This window comes from Episyrphus balteatus, chromosome 4 (assembly GCF_945859705.1).
Source record: "Episyrphus balteatus chromosome 4, idEpiBalt1.1, whole genome shotgun sequence".
Classification (NCBI taxonomy): domain Eukaryota; kingdom Metazoa; phylum Arthropoda; class Insecta; order Diptera; family Syrphidae; genus Episyrphus; species Episyrphus balteatus.
Window position 1 is genome coordinate 30,285,449 of NC_079137.1, and position 20,244 is coordinate 30,305,692.

General features: G+C 31.2%; 1 protein-coding gene across 4 annotated transcripts in view; it reads right to left on the bottom strand.

The window, feature by feature from the left end:
* Positions 1-3,107: 3,107 nt before the first annotated feature.
* Positions 3,108-20,244, bottom strand: part of LOC129920119 (protein CBFA2T3) — a 44,759-nt gene continuing 27,622 nt past the window's right edge. The window contains exons 1-9 of one of the 4 annotated variants that reach the window (XM_056001327.1): positions 17,676-17,797; positions 14,902-14,995; positions 5,075-5,397; positions 4,858-5,004; positions 4,451-4,798; positions 4,112-4,387; positions 3,872-4,048; positions 3,706-3,813; positions 3,108-3,606 (exon numbers count right to left, since the gene is read on the bottom strand). In XM_056001327.1, coding sequence (XP_055857302.1) covers positions 3,391-3,606; positions 3,706-3,813; positions 3,872-4,048; positions 4,112-4,387; positions 4,451-4,798; positions 4,858-5,004; positions 5,075-5,397; positions 14,902-14,995; positions 17,676-17,708 — 1,722 coding nt within the window. In that variant the 5' untranslated portion in view covers positions 17,709-17,797 and the 3' untranslated portion in view covers positions 3,108-3,390. Of the gene's footprint in view, positions 3,607-3,705; positions 3,814-3,871; positions 4,049-4,111; positions 4,388-4,450; positions 4,799-4,857; positions 5,005-5,074; positions 5,398-11,250; positions 11,979-14,901; positions 14,996-15,048; positions 15,162-17,675; positions 17,798-20,244 lie in introns of those variants that run through there. The other 3 variants (XM_056001329.1, XM_056001330.1, XM_056001328.1) reach the window with 3 other exon arrangements.

The following is a 20,244-nucleotide window of genomic DNA, read 5'->3' on the forward strand; positions in this document are numbered from 1 at the left end:
AAAGAAGTTTTTTATGAACCTGAATTTTGCAGACAATTTGTCTTCTGACGTTTGGACATTCACCAGAGTTGCAAAACTAATCCGATTTTAAAAATTCAAACGGAAATCGCTGAATTTCATCAAAATCTGGAGGAAATATTTTTTTCATTTTTTTTATCTGTCATAACAAAAATTAACAAAAATGTTATGATAAAAAAAACGAAAAAAAACCAAGAAAATTGACTTAAAAATCTTTGGACTTTCGTTAATGCTGTAATATTGGATTGATTTTCCTAAAAACTACCCCAATCATTTCGTTTATTTGCTATAACTAAAATGTTAAAACAACACACAGATTTTTTTGGCCATAACCTTTTTTGTTAAGACGAATACAAAGCGATTAAGGAGTTTTTTTAGGTCCAAATGTCCAGTTCAAAGTTTCTTAGCTTATTTTTTTTTTCTGTTGTTTACCGTTTCTTGGCCATATATCTTTTTTGTTAAAAAAAATAAAAAAAAAATCAGAATTCATATTTCTGCGCCTTCAGAAATTTCTGCCCCTTAAGTAAGTAAGGGTGGAGGACTTAGACCGACGTGGAACATATTTCTTGCATCTATAAATTAAATATAAAATAATTTTGAAATTTATAAAAAAATTAAATAAGATGGTACCAATGAAGGATAGTGGCTATCTTAAATGAACTGTGAACTTTATCGTTATTAAGACTTTTTTTTTTATTTTGGAATGCCTTTAATATACATTATAACGACCCGTACTTGCGATATGGGTACTACCTACACAGAGTGTCCCAAAAGTAATGGATCAAACGAAATATGCTGATAGGCCAACTTAAGTCCTCTGAGAATTTGGTAACTTTTTAATCCCAAATTCTTACGGTTTTCGATTAAATGCAATTCTTATGAAGGTTCGAAAAATCCCTACTTTGCAACAGTATCTTGCTTCCTCCGCCCATAAGGGAGCAAAGGGGGGCATTGATTTTTTTTGAAATTTTGATTTAAAGTGTTGATTAATAATTACTGTCAAAAAATGGCATACCAACTTTATTTTAAAACTTTTTTTTCAAAAATTAATTAGGTATACAAATATATTTTTGAGAAAAAGAAATAAAATGATTTTTGTATTGTTATAAAAAACTCATAAACATTAGAAGCAACTTTTACGCGAGAGCCAGTCACGAATTTTATTTTTTAATTCTTGAAAAATTTTCTTCAGTGAATCCAAAAAATATTTATGGCTCCTAGCCTTTTGTCAGATTTAATAAATAGAGTCGTTCGTGGTAAGTGTGCGCAGCCGATAAGTGTGCGCATTGCTATTTTCTCGAAACTAGTGTAAAAATTTAAATTTCTGCTGATGCACAATTAATTAGATATCTGATCTTTGTCGAAGTCCGTTATATTTATGCTTCTGTTGTTTTTAATGTTTCGAGAAAAAGCAAAAGAAAAAAAAGCTAACTTTCCTTAAAATTTTTCACAATTTTCAAACTCTGACAGTGACCTGTCTTTGACTTAAAGTGAAGTCAATTGATTTTTTTTATTGAGCTTACTATTTAAACTTTATGTTCCAATTAAAATGTTATTGTTTTTACTATTTATTTATTAATATTTTATCAAAAACAATAAAAAACTGCATTTGGGGTAAGTGTACGCAAAAATTTGGGGGCAAGTGTGCGCATGCAAATGCATGGGATTTCACTGAAAATATTTATATTTGCATAAAATGCTTCAAAGTGCATCAAAATTTCACAATGTACAGAATGGATCAAAATAATGAGAAAATCGTATGGGAATGGGGGTCTTAGACCTCTCGTTTGTCTTTAATATTGAAAAAAAGGAACAATAGTTATTCATTAAGATTACTAAGCAAAAGTACCTGCGCACACTTACCGTACACCCTGCGCACACTTATCCCTTCGAAGGGGTAAGTGTGCGCAATATGACCTGTTTTGGTTTTTTTAGAAAAACATAATTAATTTTATAAATATTAGTTATATTTAAATTGAATTTAAGAAGTCAAAACATGTATCTCTAATAATCAATTTACTTTTTGTATGTACATCCTTTATTTTGCTTGTAATACATCTTCAAAGTCTAAAGTGCGCACACTTACCACAAACGACTCTACATACTTACTTTCTACGTTTTAACCATACACAAATAAGGATGTACATTGTAAATACCTACCAACTTGAAAATCTATATTATATTGACAACATATTCCAAAACCCTGTTGTCACGAGCTGTTGTCATAAAATCTTTCAAAAGACTCTCTTCTAGCGTCCAGTATAGATAATTTTTTTGAAATCGATGAACAAGGGTTGTTTTAAATTCAAGACTATCCTTACTTTCCAAATAAATAGCCACGTATACCATTCTTACCTTATGCCTTCATTAATGTCTCAATCAAACCAAAACAACTTTTTTTTCAATAAATTATTATTTTTTTTTTATTTAACAAAATGAAATATTTAAAAACATTAAAATAAATCACATTTGTTGTTTATTATTTTCATTATTTTCTGTTTTTTTTCTTCTTTAAATTACATTTATGTTGTCTTAAGTTTTTCTGTTTTATTCTTTATGAATAAAAATTAAATCAAAATTTCTTTATAATCAAAATTGGATTTATGTAACTTCTATTGTTATTTTACGGAGAATTTTAATTGATAAACATTTTATATTTAAAATTTTACTGAACACAAATTAAACTTAATAAAAAAAAAAATCAAAATACACATAGAGAAGTTATGTATTGATGTACTATAATATTTTTGATGGGAAAAACAAATTTAAAATTTTTTCAACTTGATTTTGTTTTTTTTTTGTGTTATAATTGCACTGTGTTGCAATTTGTTTGAAGTAAATCTATTGCTTATAAAATAAAAAATATATACGTAACCTATAACAAACAATCTTATTTTAAAATGGACATACATTACAAAAAAAAAACAGAAAGAACTCACAAAAAATTATTAACATTTTTACAAGAATTATATTTTTTTAAGTTGAATAAATAAATAATATTTAAATTTAATATTTATCTTTTTTTTAATTAATATTCTATTCTATAGTGATTTTTAAAAATAACATTTAAAGGAAAATTTATAAAATAACTATGCATTGTGCTGTTTTTTTTTTTTTTTTTTGTTGGTTTTTTTTTGTGCCAACTACCTTCCTTTCACATGACAAAAATAAGACAAACAAAAACACATTTTAGTCTAGGAATGAAAAGTGCAGGGATTACACATTGAATGATAGTGATTTTGTTTTTTTCGTTTTTATTTTTTTTATTAAATACTAAATAAATAATAAAAATTATTTTATATAATATATTTTTTATATATATTAATTTGACTAGCACAAATATTTCTTTTTCGGTTTCATCATGCGAATACGTCATTTGGATCCGCCGCTCGTCGATGTTGAACCATTTGGAACTAATGACGCAGAGCTGGTTTGACTCGAGGGTGGCTGGGTCGATTGTGATGATATCGTTGATGTTGATGGGGTGGGTGGGGTGCGGGCAAGACTTCCACGGATATTCGCTGTTAGGGCAATTACTTGTGATGGATGTTTAGCGGCAGTGATATCAGATCTTGAGCTGCCACAAATCTATAACAAACAAAAAAATATAATAAAAAGGATATTTTGGTAAATGATAGGGACCTTCGCATAAAAATAGATTTTTAAGGAATTTTAAGGAATATGTACCTGATGATGATGTTCCCAGTCTTTGTGCTGGCAAAACGCCCCACAATATCTAGCTAAATTACATCCGGAGCAGGTTTCGGTTGCTTTCCGTCCACAATTCCAACAAGCCTGCAAGTAACAAACAAAATTCAATACCTTGCCTTTTTAAGGCTTTAAAATTATTTACATTTTGTCCAGCTGCAACAGATGGAGATTTGTTGTCTAGATCTCGTTCATTCGGATTGCGACTTATTTCTGCAAAGAATTTTTCCATGCGCAGTCGTTCCTGGGACATCACTTCAGCAGCTCGACTTTCCGCCGCAGCAACTGCTCTTTGAATTTCAAGGACTGCTTGACGTTTGACCTTTAAAAGAAAGAAATTCAATTTAAGGCCTCAACTTTTTGTTAGTTATTCAGTTTGTTTTACCTGATTCACTGCTTCTTCAGCATTTCTCTTGAATTCGGAAACTTTTTCTTCAGTTTGTCGACGAATATCCAAAACAGCTGTCGAGGAAACTTCTGATATTGGATCAACTCCTCTTTGCTGCAGAATGGTAATGGCTCGCTTGGTTTTGTCTACCATGGCTGATATACAATTGAGCATAGTATGAATATTCTTCCATTCCTCCTCGCCACCACCTGCCATGCGGCTGACACGTTGAGATTCAGCTGCACGCATTTCCCTATCTTCTCTGTGACTTGACTGCAAGGAAAATTTGAAACCATTTAAAATTTTGGACTTTAAAGAAGCTATATCTGAGTTTACCTTATCTAACAACCCTCCAAATCCACCATCACCTTGACTGCTAGCTGCACTTCCAGGGTACTCAAATAACGATGAAGCCGGTTGACCTGGAATATAGCCATTCGGAGGTGGATTTAGAGTGTGCATTCTCTTCGCCGCTGGATACATGTAATCATTCCATTCCTGGCTGCCATTGTGGTGATCCATGATGGAATCTGATGAACGCCTTTTGAAGACCAAACCATTGCCATTTGGAACTGTGTTATTGGCTGAGGCATCGAGCTGAAGGAAAATATCCTGATACTCTGATGGACTGTGTGAGAATTCCATAACGGAATTTTCATTTGACGTGACGTATTGGAGAGGTGTCTAAAAAGGATATTATCTCCGTTAGATGGGAAAACTAAAGGACTTCTTTAAGGACTTACCTGATTTGTGGCTCTGGATAATGCGGCTATCTCCCGTTGAAGTAAAACAATGTGACTCTTGAGCAATGGAATGACATGGGGTCTCAATGGAAGATTTATAGCCTCTTGGAGAGCTATTCGAAAGTCTTCAATTGTGATGCCACCGCTCTGTTGAAAAAAATAAAAAAAAATATTCTCAAAGGACTCTAATATTTATTGAAGGTAAAAACACACTTACCCCAAATGAAAGAACCAATGCTCGAACTCTATCACTTGCCTCTGGATGTACGTCCTGTGCCAATTGTACCAATGACCCAAGAAACTTTCGAATTTTACCCAATAGTCTTGCTTGCTCAACATGTGCCGTGGATGGGGGTGGCGGTGGGGGTGTGGTTGTGGCACCATTCACCACTGGTGAGGAACTTGAATTTCGATTCGGTCTCGGAGGTGGTGCCAGACTAGAGTGATGTATCTGCGGTGACATGGGTGAACGTGGGGCAACAGCTCGTGCACTTTCGGGTGAATCTGGTGTTCGGCACTTATCCTTGCACGCATTACCACCTGCAAATATGTTTGTACATTATTATACATATTATCAAATGAGGGTTTGAGAGAATTTTATTATAATGAAAATGGAATTTATAGCAAATATATCTACATTAGGTAGGTATACAATGCAATGCGTAAATTTTGTATGCCATAGCATAGCATCGAGTGAAAACCTCAGAGTCCTTGGGAGCATGTTTTAGAAAACCCACAGACCAATTGCAAACAGACCTGCTGCTGCTGTTGGCCTGGTCTGGTCTGGCATGGCATACACTATGGCTTGAGCACAAAGCGTAGATATATAGAGAATTCAGAATTGGATATAGAATATCCATTATGCATCCCTTAGCTGATGGTTCTGGTTGGGGTTGGGATTGCACTTCAATCTCTATGTTATGGGTGATACGGACGAATGGATCTCGGGTTCAGTGTCAGTTTGTGAAAATCACACAAAGATTGAAATGCAAACACATGTTTCAAAACATTATGGATCGCAAATAATGCAGCATCAGGAAAATGCATTCTGCCACATTTACTCGAATATAGTAAAGGTTCTATGCTACAAATAGTATAGTTTTTGTCATATGGTATCTATATATCTTTATAGGGAGGGTGGGTGGATTGTGTGATGTGGCTTTGGTAAAATGATGCGTATGTTAAGGGGGTGGTTTCAAAAGATAGATAGTAAGGGTATATTTACATTGCCAACCAAACCAAACCATACCAACAACCCTCTGGAATCTGCCATACCTTTTCTATGTTCTAGTTGAGTAATAATTGTCAACACATATGTCAGAGTTGGTTTTAAATATTCACGCAAATATTGAGAATATATATATTCTTGTATTAAAAGTTATAATAAAAAGGGGATGATGATTAGTAGAGAATGGTGGGCCAGATGGGACAAAGTTTTCTTTGTTTTACATCTTTATATTTTATTCAAACAAATGTGATTTGTAATTTAGATTCCCAATCAGTGTCATATGAAATAGTTGTGTTACAATATTATTGCATTTTATCATAGTACCTTTAAGGCATGATGTTAACGGTTTGGTAATTTGATAACAACGTCATTTGAGTTGTATAAAATTGAGCAAACGTATTCCCTAAGGTTGGTCAGGTTAGTCTTAAATTTAAATGGAATTTAGTTGTTGTAGAACCTTTTTAATTCTGATTTTGTTAGATTTATTTTGATGTTATCTACAGTTATAAACGTACCTAAAGAAAAAATATTTTTAGAAAAGTAAAAAAAAAAAAAAAAAAAAATTTGGTACCTATGCCATATTGAAGAAATAATTAATTAAAAAAATATTTTACTCACCCGTTTTGAAAAAATTGATTTTTCAAAATAAAATTTTCAATTTTTTTATAAATCGAAATATGTGTTTGTTTGAATATTTTCTAAAATATTAAAATTACGGGTGAGTCGTGTACGAGGTATTCAGAGTTGTTTTCGAAAAAAAAAAAATTACTTTTCTATTTCCGTTATATGACAGGTACCGTTAGGTTTTGTACTACAAAATCAATTTCTGTCTGTCTGTTTTTGGCATTCTCTCTCCGTCATCGTAATGTCATGTCATTGTTATCTCGAGTTCGATTTTGTTTTCGAATTTTTTGTTTAGATATATTTTTTAGTTTATCTCGTGTATATTTCAAAATAATATAATTTTGTATCATTTTTAAACAAAATGTTTTCCAATTTTCAGTATGACATAGTTACCGCATGTCTTACCTATATTTTTTCATTTTTGTCAAAGTTAGATTTCAATATATAAAAAATTTGTAAGAACTATTTTTTGAAATTTTCAACTTTTTCAAAAACTAGGAAACAAAAAAATGGTTTAAGTGTTCTTGCTAAGAATAAAAACTGTTAACACAAATAGAAGCAATCCTAACTCTTAATGAAATTTGTATGGTACATAGACATACGCACAAAGTAATGAAAAAATTCATACATTTTGCTAAGTTTTGAATTTGGAGTTCATTTTATCCCAAACAATTGATTGAAATAACATTGTTTATAAATTATTATTAATTGCGTGGTTAGCTTTCCAAAAAGTTATAAGAATCTAATATAATTTTGTATACCTATAAAAACTTTCAAACATTTTGGAAAAAAAATTTAATTTTATATATACATTTTTGTAAAAAAATTTTCGTTTAAATCGACTTAAACTTTTACGAAAAAGTCAGATATTAAGAAAACGGTTTTATGGTAACTGCCATTGCCAGTTTATAAGTATTTCTTTTATTTCTATTTTAAAGTAGAACCTTATTAATTTCCCACAATTAGAAATTTCGGAAAAGGTTCGAATGATATTTTTAATTAAATTTATTGGTGTTAATTAAAAATTATTGAAAAGTGACATTATTTGAGGTTTTAATTTTTTTTAATTTTACAACAGAAATTAAATAGGAGGTAAGATATCTCGTTTTATATTAAGCTTTAATTTAGTAATTTTTAGAAAACATTTTTTTTTAAAGAAATAATATCAAACGTTTTGAAACTATTTTTTTTTTTTTTTTAATTTTATCAAAAAGTGTTTATAATATTATCACCTCTACCTTTAGTCTAAGAGCCAGCGACCTAAAGTTTGCAGGTAATTGCTTAGTATTCACCCCTATGAAATATGTTTAAGGACATCCCCAGGCATGTTACTGCAAAAAAAAAAGTCTCGTGAGACGTGGCAAAAACGGTCTGCCAAGCACTTGAATGTGAAAAAAATTTTAAATTAAGAACTCGACCTTAAATCAAAAAAAAATATTTAAAGAGAACGGCAACACTTACAAAACTAAACGATACCTTTTTTTAAAGGTAAAAAGTTATACTACTTTTTGGTTTTTATATAAATGTTTTTTGATGAATAGTTTTTGAAACAAAAAATTTCAAACACAAAATTTTGAAAAAAAATTCAAAAAAAGTTCAAACAGTTTTTTTTTTCATAAAATTTACCCAATCAAGTATTATTTTTTTTTTGTTTTAATTTCTCTTATATATTTTGAGTCAAACACCGAAATCTAAAAGTCAAAATCTCTTTTACTTTTCGAGAAAACTGAAAATTACCAAACCTTCTATTTTTTCACCAACGCCAAAATTACGGCTATTAATTATGTCTTTCAGAAAGGAAGTAAGATGTTCACGGGTTTTATTGCAGGAATCGTTCAATGGGTTATAAAAAAGATAAAACCGCTTAGTGCTATTAAATGAGAGGGTGGGAACTGGAGATAGGGGTGCAAAAGCCCCCTTTTTGGTTTTTTTCAATATATCTCGTAAACAAAGCATAATTTTGAGATATTGTTCTTAACAAATTTTGTAGAGAATTAAATTTTCTATAATAATAATGTTTTTTAAAAATTAAAAAAAAAAAATTTCCTTAACAAAACAGTCAAAACAAACAAAAAAAAAATCAAACAAAATCAATTTTTTTAGTTTTTTTACTTTTTTGGTTGTGTCTCTTATTTGGGCTGAGATAGACATTAACATTGCTCTAATAAAACATAGAAGATTAAATTTTCTTTGAAATGCTGGTCTCATCAAATTTTTTCATTGAAAATTAACCAAAATATGGCCATTTGAACCTATCTTTTTTTCGCAGATTCAGTTTTTCTCAAGTAAAAAAGAAAAATTTGAGGGGAAAGTACTATAACTTAGCAACCAAGAATTGATAGCGGTTTTTTGTAAAAGGGTTAAATACAATCATTTTTTACTATGGGAGGGGGTGTCTATCTTCCCCCGTTTAGGCGGAAGGGGTTATTAAAAAAAAGAAAAATACTTAAAATCAAAAAAATTTATTAAAAAACAACGGTAACACTTACAGTTATGAACGATACTTTTTTCGAAAGCTAAAATTATACAATAAATTTAAATTTTTAAGTTAAGTTATTTAAACCGACTATTTCGAAATAAACGATTTCAAAGTCAAAATTTTAGAAAAAAATGTTTAAAAAACAAGTTGATTACTATTTTAAGAATGACTTTGGATTTCAATACGAAGTTTATCCATAAAGTAAACAGCCTCAATTGATTTCTTATCAAAAACTGAAAATCATTATGTTCCTATGCCTTCTTGTTTTCCTTAAAAAATTAAAAAATGCAAAAACTACTTTCTTTACCAGGCTCATTCATTTATTTTGAAAACAATTGATTTAAATAACTTAAATTAAAAATTTAAATTTAGTGTATAATTTTAGCTTTCGAAAAAAGTATCGTTCATAACTGTAAGTGTTACCGTTGTTTTTTAATAAATTTTTTTGATTTTAAGTATTTTTCTTTTTTTTAATAACCCCTTCCGCCTAAACGGGGGAAGATAGACACCCCCTCCCATAGTAAAAAATGATTGTATTTAACCCTTTTACAAAAAACCGCTATCAATTCTTGGTTGCTAAGTTATAGTACTTTCCCCTCAAATTTTTCTTTTTTACTTGAGAAAAACTGAATCTGCGAAAAAAAGATAGGTTCAAATGGCCATATTTTGGTTAATTTTCAATGAAAAAATTTGATGAGACCAGCATTTCAAAGAAAATTTAATCTTCTATGTTTTATTAGAGCAATGTTAATGTCTATCTCAGCCCAAATAAGAGACACAACCAAAAAAGTAAAAAAACTAAAAAAATTGATTTTGTTTGATTTTTTTTTTGTTTGTTTTGACTGTTTTGTTAAGGAAATTTTTTTTTTTAATTTTTAAAAAACATTATTATTATAGAAAATTTAATTCTCTACAAAATTTGTTAAGAACAATATCTCAAAATTATGCTTTGTTTACGAGATATATTGAAAAAACCAAAAAGGGGGCTTTTGCACCCCTATCTCCAGTTCCCACCCTCTCATTTAATAGCACTAAGCGGTTTTATCTTTTTTATAACCCATTGAACGATTCCTGCAATAAAACCCGTGAACATCTTACTTCCTTTCTGAAAGACATAATTAATAGCCGTCATTTTGGCGTTGGTGAAAAAATAGAAGGTTTGGTAATTTTCAGTTTTCTCGAAAAGTAAAAGAGATTTTGACTTTTAGATTTCGGTGTTTGACTCAAAATATATAAGAGAAATTAAAACAAAAAAAAAATAATACTTGATTGGGTAAATTTTATGAAAAAAAAAAAACTGTTTGAACTTTTTTTGAATTTTTTTTCAAAATTTTGTGTTTGAAATTTTTTGTTTCAAAAACTATTCATCAAAAAACATTTATATAAAAACCAAAAAGTAGTATAACTTTTTACCTTTAAAAAAAGGTATCGTTTAGTTTTGTAAGTGTTGCCGTTCTCTTTAAATATTTTTTTTTTTGATTTAAGGTCGAGTTCTTAATTTAAAATTTTTTTCACATTCAAGTGCTTGGCAGACCGTTTTTGCCACGTCTCACGAGACTTTTTTTTGCAGTAACATGCCTGGGGATGTCCTTAAACATATTTCATAGGGGTGAATACTAAGCAATTACCTGCAAACTTTAGGTCGCTGGCTCTCGGTCTACTTTAAGAGTAATTGCAACACTATGCTAGCAATAGCAAAAAACCGATAAAATATATTTTTTTCACATTACATAGTTAAGAAATGTCAAGAATAGACCTCTTATATGAATTAATTTTTGAAAAGTAAACCGAAACATCGATTTCAGTTGAAAAACAACTACATTTAAGTTGTTAAATAAAAAATAATTGTGTTCAAATCAAACATTCTTTTGTATCAGATCTCTCAATTAAGAGCAAATGGCTAAGTTCCAAATGTGACTTTTTTTGTCCCACCACATGCTTCTAGTATAAAAAAAAATACACCCAAAACTGCATAAGACTGTATGTAGAAGATATAGGAAAAGAACTATTGCAAACATCCCAAATTCCACATAGTATATACTATACATATGTTCTATCTTACGTTTGTCATGATTGTGGGCAAAAGGACGACACATCGGACGAGTGTCTTCCTCTGATGTCGACTATGGCAAACAAGACTTGTGCTCAGCCAGCTGGTCTCATCGGGAAATTTTCCCATTAGTTTGTCCAAACAGGGAACATCAGCATCGAATTTCTTCTTCTTCTTCTTCTTGCTTCTCTTGTATGACGCCTCCAGTTTGGACCACATCGATGTGCCGGTACCGGTGCCGATGCTGGGTGGGTGGTGGTGTGTTAGTGTGTACAATGTACATAAAGGAATTTCGAGACTTGTCAGGGAATAATCCTTTCGGGCAGTCACTGAGCTGCCATATGCTATGTAGAAAAGTTTCTTCAAGGCTTTAGCACTACCACCCACTTTCCGTGTCGTCGTCGTTGGTTTTTGTCTTCTTTGCTCCTCTTCGAACTAGGAAACTTTAGTATAGGCCGTAGGTCATGCATGCATTACACAAGTCGTTTTTTACTGCTTTAGTTGGATTATTTTTGTTGCACAAAACTTCTGTGAAGAACATTTTGCATGCATCGCCAGTTGTTTTTCAAGACTTTTGAAAGGCATCTGTGTTTGTTTAAACTCAATCCCAAGGCAAGAAGGTACCTTTGCTGGATTGAGTGAAAGGATTCAGAACTTTTTTGTATAAAGCTATACAACAACACCAATTTGGAATGGACAATTTGAAGGATTGATCAAAAGATTGATGGCCAGTCAATTTTTTTTTTTTTTTTCAAATTTGTATAGTGTAAATTATTTTGACGCTTAAATGACTTCTAAGGGACAATTCGTTTTCTAGATTTGAAAAACCTAAAAATGCAATGTTTCTACGGTTTTGTTTTTAAAATGGTGAAAAAGTTAAACAAGAGGTTGGTAAATTGAATAGTTTTTTTGTCAAAATTTTTGAACTAAGGGTGGGCTTACGAAAAAAAAGTGATAAATTTGTTGGAATTGAGATAACGTGTAACAAGGACAATTTTTACACTGACAAAAAAACAAATTTTGATTTTTAAGAGGTTGGTATTATGAAAAAAGTTTTTTTTTTTGTCAGAACTAAAGAAATTTTAACTAAACAATGGTGTTAGTTGAGAAAAGTTTAATAAGTACTTTTCGTGTACTGATAAAGAAATCACCTAACATACAATCTTATTTGTTGTAACTTTTGAAAACAGTTTGGATAGATTATACTGAGCATGTAGCTTTTCTATCCAAACCAAAAAATCAATGATTTTTACATTAAAAAAAAAAAATTGAGATGAAATAAACAAATCAAACAAGCTTCTTAACAGGAATGTTATATGGACTACATTCAATCAAATAAATAACAAATAAATAAATTTAAAAGGTCACTGTGGTGTATGCGTACTATTTTTTTTTTTGTGAATAAAAAATAATGCTTCTATAATTTTTTTAACTAAGGGTAGGATAGCGAAAATTAAAGTAAAGCTATCCTGGGCTAGCCTTGGGCAAACAAACCACGGTTTTTAACTGACGATTTTTTAACAGGTAAAACTCATATTTTTTTCGGTTTCTGATATGAAAAAATGTTTTTTTATTGTATCTTTTAAAAAATGGAGGAATAAAGAAAAAAGTTGGCCTATTCTGGTCTAATGTTGGGTTTGGCCACACAGTGCAGTGAACCGCATTGTGGTTCACTGCACTTTGTGCGCAACAATTTTTATACTGAATAAAAAAAAATTATTTTTTGAGATTTTTGAGGTAAAAAAAGTATTCCGTTATAATTTTAGTAATTTTAGAAGGGTGGGCTTATGAAAAAAAATCTTGGGCTATCCTGAGCTAACCTTGGGCAATCGAACTAGGCAGGTTTGAAAAAAAAGTAGCAGTTTTTGGGGGTGATAACTTCAAATAGCCGCGCTGTAGTGCCATTATAAGTTAGTAGGTACGTATTCGATATAGTCTGAACGGCAAATGCAGGAAAAAATTGAATTTTTGTGAAAGATGACTTTTAGCAGTTTGCGAAAACTCCAAAACTTCCCGTCTGCATCCTGACAGCACTGGCGCAGTAAGACATGCGCCTCACCGAGCTAAAATATTTTTCACTTTCGGCTCAGAGATTTGCAGTTTCCAATTGAAGCCTATTTTAAGGTAAGAACTGATGAACTCAACATTCTTTTATTAAACTTCAAAAATTAAATTTTCTTTTGGTGAATAAAGCGTCCCTGCAGTGACCGCCCTTATAGCTTACTGATGAATTTTTGTCATTTTCCAAAATGATGGGGCTTGAGTTCGCTTTCATGAATTCTTCATCGAAAAAGAAGAAGAAAAATTTCATTTATTTTAAGAAAAAAAAAAAAAACACACTTCTTTTTAATGCATTTGACTTACAAAGGAAGCTTATCAAAACAAGCGGGAATATGATATCGCTTGTCTTCCATTGCCTTAGTAGTTATATGTATGTTATACAATGTAGGTTAGGTCTTAGGTAGTATGTGTTAATAAAACACACCTTAAAGCTTCTAAGCTCCTAACGTTTCAGAGTTAACACAACATTTTTTATCTTTTCAATATAACATTCCATCACTAAAATATATGTGTAGGAGTTTGTATACACATTTATATCATTCATTGCTGCCCTTATTCGACAACGACGACGAGCATGGGAACTTCCACAGACAATCCTTTTGTAAATTTATGACAAGGGCTTCGAGGATTTTTTTCCTCCTTCAGCTCCAGTACCACCATTGGCGTCCGCCCGCCCGCCGCCCATTTTTCAATGAAAGAAAAATATACAAAAAAAAAAAAAAGGAAAAAAGGGTTCTCTTCCTTGTTGCACAATATTCAGTAGAAGCAGCAAGAAGATGGAGTAAAGGTCCATTCCATTTTCCATCGTGAGACAACAAGCACACTCTCTTCAAGGATGGTTGGCCATCAACAAAGCGAGTCCTAATGGCCCAGAAGTTTGGTATGTGGCAGGGGATTGTGGAAGGAATGTAAGGGAAAAAGTCCTTGTCGTGCCTGGTGATGGTGGTGTGTTGAATGGTGAATATTGTGATGTAACATGCTAGGAACATATCAAAATATTTTAGCAGCTCCCACGGCACATGTACATTATGTACATTTGTGTGTGTTTGTGTGTGATGATGGTTGGGGTGGTGTGGAAATGATAAGTGAAAGAGAAGGAGTAGGAAATTGTTTTTATTTAAAAACCGATAAGGAAGGCGAAGGGAAGAAGCCAGAGTGTGCAGACAAGATGAACACAACATTGAGAGATGGAATATAGTGGGAATTTTGCATGCTGGACACCTGTCAATTCGAAGGACTGGAGTACAGCACACAAAAGATTGATTTAAACGTCGTTGTTGTCGTGATCGTTCTTTCTCGTCGTCCGTCCTCATCCTGTCTTGCAGTTGTCTGTTTTCTCATCTTTAAACGGGCTGGGCGTTCTTGTTGTGGGTGGTTTTGTGTCTGTGGTAATTAATCATGTCGATGGGAACGAACCATCAGTGTGTTTTAACAAGGGTTCGTTCATCGTTCCTGCAGCACGAATAAGGGGGTTGGATATAACTTTTTCAGTTGTTTGCTGAAACGAGGGGGTGTTATTTTTCTCGTCGTGTTATGGTTTTATTCTTTTGTGGTTTTGGTTTGTGTTGTATTTCATGTCAACTTCGTGTTTTATAAGCTTACCTTTGCTTCGTCGATTATTTGTGGTTGCTGTGGCTTCGAATGCGTCCTTGTCAGTTATTTCTTCTTTTATTATTGCCTTGCCGTCAAGTGCCATCTGAAAGGGGAAAAAATACAAAAAAAAAAATAAATAAATAAAGCTGTTAATACTTTTAAGTGAAAGAGTTAATTGGAAGGGTGGTTTGCAAATCATTTGTGTTTTATTATTCTTGATATTTAATCTACCCACGGTTTTCAGATTTATTTTATTGATTTAAGGACATTTTGTCGCTATAAATTCTTATTTATTTAAGGAATATCTTTGCAAAAGTTTTTTTTTTTCAAAAGTTTTTAAGGTAGTAAAAATGAGAATTAATGCATCATTCAGTATTTTTTAGTTTAAAAACTCTCCATCTTTTTGAATACAAATTGGCGCTATTTCAAAAAAAAAAAAAAAAAATAGCAATTGCTAGAGCAATTACGAGATACTCAAAGAAATAAGATGAAAAGTAATGGAAATTATAGAAGTAGGGGAAGGTCGCCTGAAATGGCAAAGCAAGGTAAAATAGCCCCCTCGCTAGAAATCGTGAGATCGCATACAGAATTAGAAGGTTTTGAGAATGCATTTCTTTAGTTTATTTGGCAACACCGATGCATACGAAATGTTAGCATATTCAAACTGTCTCTAGCCATCTCAAAGAGTAGAACCACTTACATTTTGTCAAAATCTTTTTTTGGAAAAAAAATCTATAAAAACATTGAATTTCGGAGAAAGCAGTTTATGTGTGTAATGAAGTATTTTTTTTATAAATTTACTGAAATAAGTTGGCCTTGAATTATTTCAGTTTTTTTTTCTGTGCCTACTATAACTTGGGTTTTATGGTTTTTCTAATAGTTCCTATGGCTATAACTGAACGAAATTGAAATGGGACCACATTGCAGCCACCAGCTTTCCAATACAAAAAGAATTATAAAAATTGGTTGCAAAGTTATGAGGTAATAAACATAAAAAAAAATAAAAATACAGGATTAATTACCTTCTCTTTTTTGGAAGTCGGTAATAAAAAACCCTAAACGGGCAAAATGTGGCATTTGATTAGTGAAATTTGAAGGAGTTTTGAAAATTAAATACTTTTTATAGGTTCTTTAAATACTTTTTGGAACTTTTTTTTAACTCGCAAAGCTAAACAAAATTAGAGTTATTGATTGAACTTTGAAAAGTTTATAACATTTAAGCTTAAATGTTACTTTTTGTTTTCAGATATGGGACATTTTAATTAGGGAAGTGGGGCATTTCGTGCCACCTTCCTCTACCATAGATAGCTCACTTTGAATTCGGCAACCGCAATACCTTAACATTGGAATGAACTGTGCTTTTTTTTTATTGTTAAAACATCGAACTTCACGGCATTTATTTTTTTTAGTTAACACATAACAAATTTTAAATAAAAAAAACTATTACATTTTGGTAACTTTAAATTGAAAAGTTAGAAAGACAAAATAATAACGTAATCTTAGAAAAACTAGATCTGATGACATCATGGCATCGACATGATAAAGCATTTGTGTAGTTGTATAGTTTATCCTTTCTTACAGTCTACAACTTCTGTTTTTCTTCATCAGCTGTGTTAATTTGTTTAGACTTCTGGAAAAATTCTTTTCAATATGAATCAATCAACATCACTTGCAGAAGTTTTTACAGTTCAGAGCTGTTTTTATTTTTTCCTTATTGACAAGATAACTCCACAGTAACACCTGTGCAATGTTAACACCATCTATCCAACAGCGCAAAAGAATTTTATTTACTCGATGGTCAGTATTATTATACATATAGCATTGCACTTGTGCTACAACAACTACATACAGAGAAAGGTAAAAATATTGTAAATTAATTTATATCCCATCACTCTTCATTGGGATGGTATTTTTTTGCTTGAATGAATATGGGGAATGTATCTTTTTTTGTTGTTGCTATGTGTGTATTCAGGTGTTGAAACAGACACATAAGGAAATATCTTTTTTATAAGGAAATTGGTAATTATATTTTTATATGGGTATCTGTGGTAAAAGGAGGTAATGAAAACTAAGATTCTTATAATCCATAATTCAAAAAATTAAATCAATCTTTAAATGTTAGAACATTTGAATCAAATGCGAATAGGTATTTCCTAAGAATGATGCAATTCTTGTATTAAATTTTAAAATTCATGTATGAAATATTAAAATAAGCTTTTTTTAAAAAAAGCATATTTTCTTTCAACTGCCTATATTTATTTTTACAAAAAACTTGAGTAAAAATCATATAAATTCAATACTATAATTAAGATTTTGATATTTGGTGGATATTCTTAAGACTAATAAGTTTATTCAAGGCTATTCATTTTTGGAAGACAAAATTTTATTTTACTATACTTACTTAAATTTTTGTTGTTGTATGCATGTATTTATTCAAACTTTATTTCTAAAAATTCAGAATTCGAATTTTTTTTTTTGTTTATAGCCTCCGCACACTACAGACTTTCTTTTGGCCGATAGTTTAGTTGGATTGGGATTAGCCGACTAAATATTCGGCTGGGTAAGAAACATTTTAGTTTGAAGGCAAGGGCAACTGTGTAGAAAAACAAACTATTTTTTCGATCAAACAAACTTTTTGATCGGCCGATAGAAAATTTGTAGTGTAGTGGGCTCTTAACTAGGTTAAATTTATAAAATTTTTAAATAGAAAAAAAAAATATTCTGAAATCAACCAGATGATCACTAAAAATTATTTAATAAACTACCGTGTAGCAGGTACTTACATAAAAATCCTCATAGGTAAAATCAAAAAACATCTTGGAAGAAAATAATCTCAAGAATCACTCGGATATGAAAAGGATATTTCTGAAAGAAAATAACTGCGGGTATACTTGATCGGCACTATGTTCACGACTAGGTAATTCAAGTACCTGCTCGTTCAATTTTATTTACAGATACGTATAATTACTGTTTTGAGTAGGTAATTAGCATGTTAATGATGAACAGCGTTGTTATAAGCTGACATAGCATAGAACTTTGTTCTTGATTTAGGACTTAATAGTTAAGGCCTCAACCGATTTCAACGAAATTTTTTTGTGAGAAAACGTTTTAGTGACCTTAATGTCAAAGCTTAGAATTATTTTTCATCGGATTTGGATTATTTGAAATTTTTTATTTGTAAAACTCTTGTTTTTTTTTAACAGTCTTAACGATTTTATTTTTTTGTCATCAAGACATCAAACTATTTTTTTGATGTTATGAACTCGAATTTGAAGGCAGTTAGAGATGCCACCATCCACCAAATATTTAGCATATTTTTTAGATATTCGGCGGAATAGTTGTTTTTTTCTTTTTATGAAACAGTCGGGCTTAATTGATTAGATATTGAACCAATTTACAGAATCAATTAAATTTATGGGGAGCCTTTTGCTTTAAGATTTCACTTAATTTCTTTCCCAAAAAACTGAGTAAAGCAGCATAGACGCAGTAACTATGTATTATGAAACTTAAACCTACCGTTTCAAAAGCAATACCGACTATCTAAGTATATTTAAATATGCGGCAATTTCAATCAATTTGATTTTAACAAAACTTTCGCAGTGTAAAGATACCTATGTTATTGCATAGGTAGGTACCTAACCTACCTATGGAGTAAGGACCATAGATACTGGAAGAAATCTCGATTTATGAACAGGTTTGATGAATCAGAATGTTGTTGAGATATTTAAAAAAAGGTATGTAGATACTGATGTAGAATCAAAAAACATTCGAGACTTATTAATTTAGAAAATTCTTGGTGCCGAAAACTTTTCAGTTGGATTTAACCAGAAACACTCTTTTTCATTTATCTCACCCCGTATTCAATTTCATTTTCTAAAAAAAACTCAATTTCACCTGAAGAATAAGACTTCAATCATATTATACACAAAAAAAAAACGTTTTTCCATGAAACACCTTGTCAAGAGCTTTTAAAAAATAAGTTGCTTTTAGTAAAGATATTAAATTGAAAATTAAACAAAAAAAAAAAAAACCTTTTGAAGGAAAACACATTTTGCTTTTAAACAGTTTTATTTTTTTGTATTTTTTAAAATCACCAAAAATATCACAAAAAAATTCTCAAACCAAAAACACCCAGTATGTAACTCTTCACATTTTCACACCAAAAATCTGGTGATACAAAAGCAAAAATTAGACATTCCATTAGGAACAGAATGCAAGAGAAAGGAGAGGAAAATTCACAAAGTGTTTGACAAAGGCATCTCGCACGATGCTTGAGTCAAGAAGAGGAACACCACATGGTGTTGTTGACACGCTCTCCATTCGTCATTTTGCTGAAAACGCAAAATAAAAATAAATAAAACGCACACTCATGCCACACATACATATACGAATGTGTGTCAGTGTATAGGGGAAGGTTTTGTCAGGGCGGTTTTGTTGGTGGGGGTTTGATGCATTATAACACAAAAAACACTCCTGTCACTGACAGATACCTTCAACTTGTTGGACAGAAACCAAAAGCGGCTTAAAAATCAAACGCACAACTCATCATCATCATTATCATCACCACTCGTCATCATAAAGTTTTCAAAATGGTACTTGCCAAGGTTACCAACCTAATGAAATACCGTGGATTTTAAAAGAATTTGAAATTGTTCAACCATAACTAAAACATTTCAACAACTAACCCAAAGTTTAGTATGAAGGTCATTGAAATATCGATTTATTGGTTTTAAGTTTTTTTCAGTGTCCAAATGAAACCATTAAATCTTCCACGAATTCTACTTTATACCTAATAAACCTTAAATACTCACACAAAATAACATTTTATACAAATTTTTAAGCTTAATCTATTCTTCATAAAATATGATAATAAAATAGGATATCGAAGGTAACTACAACTCTCATGACACATTTTCAAGCCATGGTCAAATTGGCAGAAGGTGCAAGACACAGAAGAAAAATGACAATTTCATTCATCCTTGATGATACCCACCTCCATACCTGTATGTGGATCCTTTTATACAAAAAAAAATGTTTAGTAAAACACTTCTGTTGCATCTGATGTTTTCCTCAGCTAACAGCTCATGGAGTTCTGAAATTGTGAATGCTTTTAAACGCGTTTTCCTTCATCTACACACACACACACACACACACAAACAGACATACTTACCATACTACCAGCTGAAAAACTCAAAGGACACACGAGAAATATATAAAAGGGATAATTTCAATACATTTCCTTGAGAATAAATGGGGGAAACAGCTGGTAGAATGTTTCCGACACCTGTGCTCATCGCAGACATAGTTGTATGATATAATAGGATATTCTCCTCTACCACGTGTATGTTTGTG